Source organism: Procambarus clarkii, chromosome 43 (assembly GCF_040958095.1).
Source record: "Procambarus clarkii isolate CNS0578487 chromosome 43, FALCON_Pclarkii_2.0, whole genome shotgun sequence".
NCBI lineage: Eukaryota > Metazoa > Arthropoda > Malacostraca > Decapoda > Cambaridae > Procambarus > Procambarus clarkii.
The window spans coordinates 27,224,617-27,233,602 of NC_091192.1; the positions used below are offsets into that span (position 1 = coordinate 27,224,617).

The 8,986-nt window shown below is 45.0% G+C and overlaps 1 protein-coding gene across 1 annotated transcript; it reads left to right on the forward strand.

Annotated features, from left to right (window-relative positions):
* Window positions 1-32: 32 nt before the first annotated feature.
* Window positions 33-1,286, forward strand: LOC123753422 (uncharacterized). Its single transcript, XM_045735416.2, has one exon. The coding sequence runs from the start codon at window positions 33-35 to the stop codon at window positions 1,284-1,286; it is 1,254 nt and encodes a 417-aa protein (XP_045591372.2).
* Window positions 1,287-8,986: the final 7,700 nt, after the last annotated feature.

The window sequence follows — 8,986 nt, forward strand, 5'->3', positions numbered from 1 at the left end:
AACTCAAAAAAAAGTGTGATATCGTGCCTAAAATGTGCAATCGTGAACGATTGCACATTTTGGCACGATATCTACCACTTAAAACACAGGACCTTCCCTTTAAAACACAGGACCTTCCCTTTAAAACACAGGACCTTCCCTTTAAAACACAGGACCTTCCCTTTAAAACACAGGACCTTCCCTTTAAAACACAGGACTTTCCCTTTAAAACACAGGACCTTCCCTTTAAAACACAGGACCTTCCCTTTAAAACACAGGACCTTCCCTTTAAAACACAGGACTTTCCCTTTAAAACACAGGACCTACCCTTTAAAACACAGGACTTTCCCTTTAAAACACAGGACTTTCCCTTTAAAACACAGGACCTTCCCTTTAAAACACAGGACCTACCACTTAAAACACAGGATCTTCCCTTTAAAACACAGGACTTTCCCTTTAAAACACAGGACCTTCCCTTTAAAACACAGGACCTACCCTTTAAAACACAGGACCTTCCCTTTAAAACACAGGACCTACCACTTAAAACACAGGACCTACCACTTAAAACACAGGACTTTCCCTTTAAAACACAGGACCTACCCTTTAAAACACAGGACCTACCCTTTAAAACACAGGACCTACCCTTTAAAACACAGGACTTTCCCTTTAAAACACAGGACCTTCCCTTTAAAACACAGGACCTTCCCTTTAAAACACAGGACCTACCCTTTAAAACACAGGACTTTCCCTTTAAAACACAGGACCTTCCCTTTAAAACACCGGACCTACCCTTTAAAACACAGGACCTACCCTTTAAAACACAGGACTTTCCCTTTAAAACACAGGACTTTCCCTTTAAAACACAGGACTTTCCCTTTAAAACACAGGACCTACCCTTTAAAACACAGGACTTTCCCTTTAAAACACCGGACCTACCCTTTAAAACACAGGACCTACCCTTTAAAACACAGGACTTTCCCTTTAAAACACAGGACTTTCCCTTTAAAACACAGGACCTACCCTTTAAAACACAGGACTTTCCCTTTAAAACACAGGACCTACCCTTTAAAACACAGGACTTTCCCTTTAAAACACAGGACTTTCCCTTTAAAACACAGGACCTACCCTTTAAAACACAGGACTTTCCCTTTAAAACACAGGACCTACCCTTTAAAACACAGGACTTTCCCTTTAAAACACAGGACTTTCCCTTTAAAACACAGGACCTACCCTTTAAAACACAGGACCTTCGATATGTTTTTAAACTAAGACTTATGTTCGTTATGGCTGTTAGTTCAAGTATCTAGTGAAACTGCAAGCAAGAGCTGTTATCCTACCTTAGCTCACCTAAAGCTTGCTCCCTAGACACTCATTTATCTTACGAGATTATTTTGTAATCTATCTCCATCAATGAATGGAACAGAATATAACTATTATATAAGTAATAGGTATCTAGTAAAAATTGCCTTTGAATTATTAGGAATAAACTTTATTTGAATCTAAGTATAAATTATATAAGAGGATGAGCCTGTAGCCAACTGTGTACCAGAGCCTTTATGTGATCAGTTGACCTGATCTCCCGTGTATCAACCTGTTGGGCCAACAAATTCCATATGTGAGTTGTCCACGGAGTTGGGCCAGGTGCGGAACTTTGAGGATGTTGGCCTTGTACATAACAGTTAGACCACTTCCAGCATGAGACTGTTGAAGGTTGAGAGCCTAGTGCTACGGGTGGCAACTACTGGTTGTCCACGGAGTTGGGCCAGGTGCGGAACTTTGAGAATGTTGGCCTTGTACATAACAGTAAGACCACCAACGTCACGACGGTGTTGCAGGCTCTGATGTTCAGACCGTTCCCACCAGACTTGGTCAAGACTAGAGATGAGCCTTCTGGCCCGTCTCTCTCACTGTGTCCAACAGTCTGATGATTGATGAGGGGGAGGGGGGAGGGGGGCGATCCAGGAGAGTGGTGCATACTCTGGATGAGAGCGAACTTGTACTTCATATAAAGTTTTGCAGCCCCATGATGTCAAGAAGGTGTGAGATGAGCCATAGAGCTGCAAGTTTCCTCGCTGCCTTTTGGGCTAGGTTAAGCACCTGGCTCTTCATTGTTATTAAAGAATCGAGCTTGATTCCCAAAATGTCAATTTCATCTCTGAACTCTAAGGTTTTGTCACCCATTTGCAAGACTGTCCAGATTTACCATGTTCAGTCTAGTTATCATCATCGCTGGTGTCGTCTCAGCCACAAGTGTGACCTGTCATCTCCTGCTCCAGGTAGACATCGCTGAAGGTTTGTGATTGATGAGTCTTGCAGCAGTTGGCATTTCCTCCTTTGTGTAAGTGAAGGTTAAAGTACAGTCATCACCACAGGCTTGAGCTTCAGGAATGAGATGAAGTAGATCGTTGAAATAAACATTCCACAGCAGAGGGCCAAGCACACTACCCTGTGGAACCCTGCCACCAATTGAGTGACTGTCAGATTCTGCTCCATTGAGGACTACCCTTAGAGTCCGTTCTTGAAGGTGGTCTTTTAATAACACTTAAGATGGCGCCTGAGATGCCTAGTGCTTGAAGCTTCACTACTAGTTTTCTCTTTCAGCGCCTTAGTGTGGCAATCCAGAGAGGAAATGCTCACTGCATCCATGGTTCCTGCCCGCCATCTGAGGAGCTGGAGGAGCTGTTCAACTTGTGACAAGCAGCCTTGTACCCTGTATGTAATCAATATTGTAACTTTTTTTGTGTAATGACATTTTCAAATAAAGTTAGATAAATATACACACTTAACAAAAGAATAGGGGTGGTAGGAGAAGAAAATATCAAAGTGTTCAGTGAGGATCCACAAGGTCTTCTCTGAGTACTCTTTATTTTCCTCTCCGAGGCTATGGGAGAAGAAAATATATAGTAGCCTTCCTCCCTCCCTCCCTCCCTCCCTCCCTCCCTTCATCTGTCTTACCTCGTTCAAGTCTAATATGTGGGTAGTTATTGCTTTGCAGTTTCGTGATAAGTAATGGATCTGCCGCTTTCTCTCTCTCTCTCTCTCTCTCTCTCTCTCTCTCTCTCTCTCTCTCTCTCTCTCTCTCTCTCTCTCTCTCTCTCTCTCTCTCTCTCTCTCTCTCTCTCTCTCTCTCTCTCTCTCTCTCTCTCTCTCTCTCTAATGACGCAATAGTTTACAAAATATATCAGTGATCAGCATGTGGGCATATTCGTCTTGCTGCGAGAAAATAATGGCTGAGGAGGGTAGTACTCGGGGCTCGGGGCTCGGGGCTCGGGGCTCGGGGCTCGGGGCTCGGGGCTCGGGGCTCGGGGCTCCCGCCAGATTTATCAAGATGGCAAACACTTGTTTCCATCTTTTTGCAAAGTTTTCTTGTTGCTCGGGAGATTGTAGATTGATTACGGGGGGGGGGGGAGTTTTATGTACGTAAGTGCGTGTTCGTGCTTGTTGTGGAGTATAGTGTGTGTGTGTGTGTGTGTGTGTGTGTGTGTGTGTGTGTGTGTGTGTGTGTGTGTGTGTGTGTGTGTGTGTGTGTCTGTGTGTGTGTGTGTGTGTGTGTGTGTGTGTCTGTGTGTGTGTGTGTGTGTGTGTGTGTGTGTGTGTGTGTGTGTGTGCGTGTGTGTGTGTGCGTGTGTGTGTGTGTGTGTGTCTGTGTGTGTGTGTGTGTGTGTGTGTGTGTGTGTGTGTGTGTGTGTGTGTGTGTGTGTGTGCGTGTGTGTGTGTGTCTGTGTGTGTGTGTGTCTGTGTGTGTGTGTGTGTGTGTGTGTGTGTGTGTGTGTGTGTGTGTGTGTGTGTGTGTGTGTGTGTGTGTGTGTGTGTACTCACCTAGTACTCACCTAGTTGTGTTTGCGGGGGTTGAGCTCTGGCTCTTTGGTCCCGCCTCTCAACCGTCAATCAACAGGTGTACAGATTCATGAGCCTATCGGGCTCTGTCATATCTACACTTGAAACTGTGTATGGAGTCAGCCTCCACCACATGGCTTCCTAATGCATTCCATTTGTCAACCACTCTGACACTAAAAAAGTTCTTTCTAATATCTCTGTGGCTCATTTGGGCACTCAGTTTCCACCTGTGTCCCCTAGTACGTGTGCCCCTTGTGTTAAATAGACTGTCTTTATCTACCCTATCAATCCCCTTCAGAATCTTGAATGTGGTGATCATGTCCCCCCTAACTCTTCTGTCTTCCAGCGAAGTGAGGTTTAATTCCCGTAGTCTCTCCTCGTAGCTCATACCTCTCAGCTCGGGTACTAGTCTGGTGGCAAACCTTTGAACCTTTTCCAGTTTAGTCTTATCCTTGACTAGATATGGACTCCATGCTGGGGCTGCATACTCCAGGATTGGCCTGACATATGTGGTATACAAAGTTCTGAATGATTCTTTACACAAGTTTCTGAATGCCGTTCGTATGTTGGCCAGCCTGGCATATGCCGCTGATGTTATCCGCTTGATATGTGCTGCAGGAGACAGGTCTGGCGTGATATCAACCCCCAAGTCTTTTTCCTTCTCTGACTCCTGAAGAATTTCCTCTCCCAGATGATACCTTGTATCTGGCCTCCTGCTCCCTACACCTATCTTCATTACATTACATTTGGTTGGGTTAAACTCTAACAACCATTTGTTCGACCATTCCTTCAGCTTGTCTAGGTCTTCTTGAAGCCTCAAACAGTCCTCTTCTGTTTTAATCCTTCTCATAATTTTAGCATCGTCCGCAAACATTGAGAGAAATGAATCGATACCCTCCGGGAGATCATTTACATATATCAGAAACAAGATAGGACCGAGTACAGAGCCCTGTGGGACTCCACTGGTGACTTCACGCCAATCGGAGGTCTCACCCCTCACCGTAACTCTCTGCTTCCTATTGCTTAGATACTCCCTTATCCACTGGAGCACCTTACCAGCTACACCTGCCTGTCTCTCCAGCTTATGTACCAGCCTCTTATGCGGTACTGCGTCAAAGGCTTTCCGACAATCCAAGAAAATGCAGTCCGCCCAGCCCTCTCTTTCTTGCTTAATCTGTGTCACCTGATCGTAGAATTCTATCAAGCCTGTAAGGCAAGATTTACCCTCCCTGAATCCATGTTGGCGATTTGTCACGAAGTCCCTTCTCTCCAGATGTGTTACCAGGTTTTTTCTCACGATCTTCTCCATCACCTTGCATGGTATACAAGTCAAGGACACTGGCCTGTAGTTCAGTGCCTCTTGTCTGTCGCCCTTTTTGTATATTGGGACCACATTCGCCGTCTTCCATATTTCTGGTAGGTCTCCCGTCTCTAGTGATTTACTATACACTATGGAGAGTGGCAAGCAAAGTGCCTCTGCACACTCTTTCAGTACCCATGGTGAGATCCCATCTGGACCAACCGCCTTTCTAACATCCAGATCCAGCAGGTGTCTCTTGACCTCCTCTCTCGTAATTTCGAACTCCTCCAAGGCCGCCTGGTTTACCTCCCTTTCTCCTAGCACAGTGACCTCACCCTGTTCTATTGTGAAGACCTCCTGGAACCTCTTGTTGAGTTCCTCACACACCTCTCTGTCATTCTCTGTATACCTGTCCTCGCCTGTTCTAAGTTTCAATACCTGTTCTTTCACTGTTGTTTTCCTTCTGATGTGACTGTGGAGTAGCTTTGGTTCGGTCTTGGCTTTGTTTGCTATATCATTTTCAAAATTTTTCTCTGCTTCTCTTCTCACCCTGACGTACTCATTCCTGGTTCTCTGGTATCTCTCCCTGCTTTCTGGTGTTCTGTTATTCCGGAAGTTCCTCCACGCCTTTTTGTTCAGTTTCTTCGCTTCCATACATGCCCTATTATACCATGGATTCTTCTGTTGCTTCTCGGATTTTTCCCTTTGGGCCGGGATGAACCTGTTTACTGCCTCCTGACACTTTTGGGTAACATAGTCCATCATACCCTGTACAGACTTGTCTCTGAGGTCTGTGTCCCAAGGTATTTCACTTAGGAAACTTCTCATCTGTTCATAATTCCCCTTTCGGTATGCCAGCCTTTTAATTCCTAGTTCTTTTTGGGGGGAGATAAGTCCTAGCTCTACCAGGTACTCAAAGTTCAATACACTGTGGTCACTCATTCCCAAGGGCGCTTCCATCTTAACTTCCCTTATATCCCATTCATTTAGGGTAAATATCAAATCAAGCATTGTGTGTGTGTCTGTGTGTGTGTGTGTGTCTGTGTGTGTGTGTGTGTGTGTGTGTGTGTGTGTGTGTGTGTGTGTGTGTGTGTGTGTGTGTGTGTGTGTCTGTGTGTGTGTCTGTGTCTGTGTGTGTATGTGCGTGTGCTCACCCATTTGTGCTTGCGGGGGTTGAGCTCTGGCCCTTTGGTCCCGCCTCTCAACTGTCAATCAACTGTTTACTAACTACTTGTTTTTTTCCCACACACACACACCCGAGGAAGCAGCCCGTGACAGCTGACTAACTCCCAGGTACCTATTTACTGCTAGGTAACAGGGGCATTCAAGGTGAAAGAAGCTTTGCCCATTTGTTTCTGCCTGGTGCGGGAATCGAACCCGCGCCACAGAATTACGAGTCCTGCGCGCTATCCACCAGGCTACCGGTCCCCCCCCCCCAACACACACACACACACCTGCCCTGCAGGGTGCAGCCCACAACAGCTTCCTTGCTCACAGGCACATATTTACCGCTAACATAACAAAGGCATCAGGTGAAATCTATTCTGCGAATTGTTTCGGGTTTCGGCCGGGAAACGAACCCGGGTCCCTGGATTTTGAATCGCGGTTGCTGACCCATACAGCCACAATCACCACCTTGTGTGTACTAACCTAGATGTGCTGGAGGGTCGGGCCTAGGCTCCGGGGCCCCACCTTTTGAACGTTCTTGGCTAAGACAACGACTCATTTTCATTTAATATATATATATATATATATATATATATATATATATATATATATATATATATATATATATATATATATATATATATATATATATATATATATATATATATATATATGAGAGCCTCTTAAAGCCGTCTACGGCACAAGACTTCCTCATCACCATTTCGTGTGAGACGTCAGCCTCTCTGGCTCCTCCATCTCTTCTTGGGCCTCCTTCCCAGCTCCATCTATGCCTGTTCCATCACCGGGAGTGCTCTGAATTTCTGGCCAGACTCTCCCTCCCTCCCCTCTCTCCCCCCTCCCCTCTCTCTCCCTCTCTCTTCCTCTCTCTCTCTCTCTCTCTCTCTCTCTCTCTCTCTCTCTCTCTCTCTCTCTCTCTCTCTCTCTCTCTCTCTCTCTCTCTCTCTCTCTCTCTCTTTATGAAACGAGTGTGAAACCGGTTCATACTCCATCTCGGTTCTATCGGGAACTTGTTCTTGCTCGCGTAGATAGGTACCAGAAACCGATATATTAGCGTGGATAGGTACCAGAAACCGGTATATTAGCGTAGATAGGTACCAGAAACCAGTATATTAGCGTAGATAGGTACCAGAAACCGGTATATTAGCGTGGATAGGTACCAGAAACCAGTATATTAGCGTAGATAGGTACCAGAAACCAGTATATTAGCGTAGATAAGTACCAGAAACCGGAATATTAGCGTGGATAGGTACCAGAAACCGGTATATTAGCGTAGATAGGTACCAGAAACCAGTATATTAGCGTAGATAGGTACCAGAAACCGATATATTAGCGTGGATAGGTACCAGAAACCAGTATATTAGCGTAGATAGGTACCAGAAACCAGTATATTAGCGTAGATAAGTACCAGAAACCGGAATATTAGCGTAGATAGGTACCAGAAACCGGTATATTAGCGTAGATAGGTACCAGAAACCGGTATATTAGCGTGGATAGGTACCAGAAACCGGTATATTAGCGTAGATAGGTACCAGAATCCAGTATATTAGCGTAGATAGGTACCAGAAACCGGTATATTAGCATAGATAGGTACCAGAAACCAGTATATTAGCGTAGATAGGTACCAGAAACCAGTATATTAGCGTGGATAGGTACCACAAACCGGTATATTAGCGTAGAAAGGTACCAGAAACCGGTATATTAGCGTGGATAGGTACCACAAACCGGTATATTAGCGTGGATAGGTACCAGAAACCAGTATATTAGCGTAGATAGGTACCAGAAACCAGTATATTAGCGTAGATAGGTACCAGAAACCGGTATATTAGCGTGGATAGGTACCAGAAACCGGTATATTTGCGTAGATAGGTACCAGAAACCGGAATATTAGCGTAGATAGGTACCAGAAACCGGTATATTAGCGTAGATAGGTACCAGAAACCGGTATATTAGCGTGGATAGGTACCACAAACCGGTATATTAGCGTGGATAGGTACCAGAAACCGGTATATTTGCGTAGATAGGTACCAGAAACCGGTATATTAGCGTAGATAGGTACCAGAAACCGGTATATCAGCGTGGATAGGTACCAGAAGCCGGTATATTAGCGTAGGTAGGTACCAGAAACCGGTATATTAGCGTAGATAGGCACCAGAAACCGGTATATTAGCGTGGATAGGTACCACAAACCGGTATATTAGCGTGGATAGGTACCAGAAACCGGTATATTTGCGTAGATAGGTACCAGAAACCGGTATATTAGCATGGGTAGGTACCAGAAACCGGTATATTTGCGTAGGTAGGTACCAGAAACCGGTATATTAGCGTAGATAGGTACCAGAAACCAGTATATTAGCGTAGATAGGTACCAGAAACCGGTATATTAGCGTGGATAGGTACCAGAAACCGGTATATTTGCGTAGATAGGTACCAGAAACCGGTATATTAGCGTAGATAGGTACCAGAAACCGGTATATTAGCGTGGATAGGTACCAGAAACCGGTATATTAGCGTAGATAGGTACCAAAAACCGGTATATTAGCGTGGATAGGTACCAGAAACCGGTATATTAGCGTGGATAGGTACCAGAAACCGGTATATTAGCGTAGATAGGTACCAGAAACCGGTATATTAGCGTGGATAGGTACCAGAAACCGGTATATTAGCGTGGATAGGTACCAGAAA

Bases quoted from the DNA above. Each gene is read 5' to 3' on its own strand.
- LOC123753422 (XM_045735416.2), top strand. From the start codon at position 33: ATGTGCAATCGTGAACGATTGCACATTTTGGCACGATATCTACCACTT.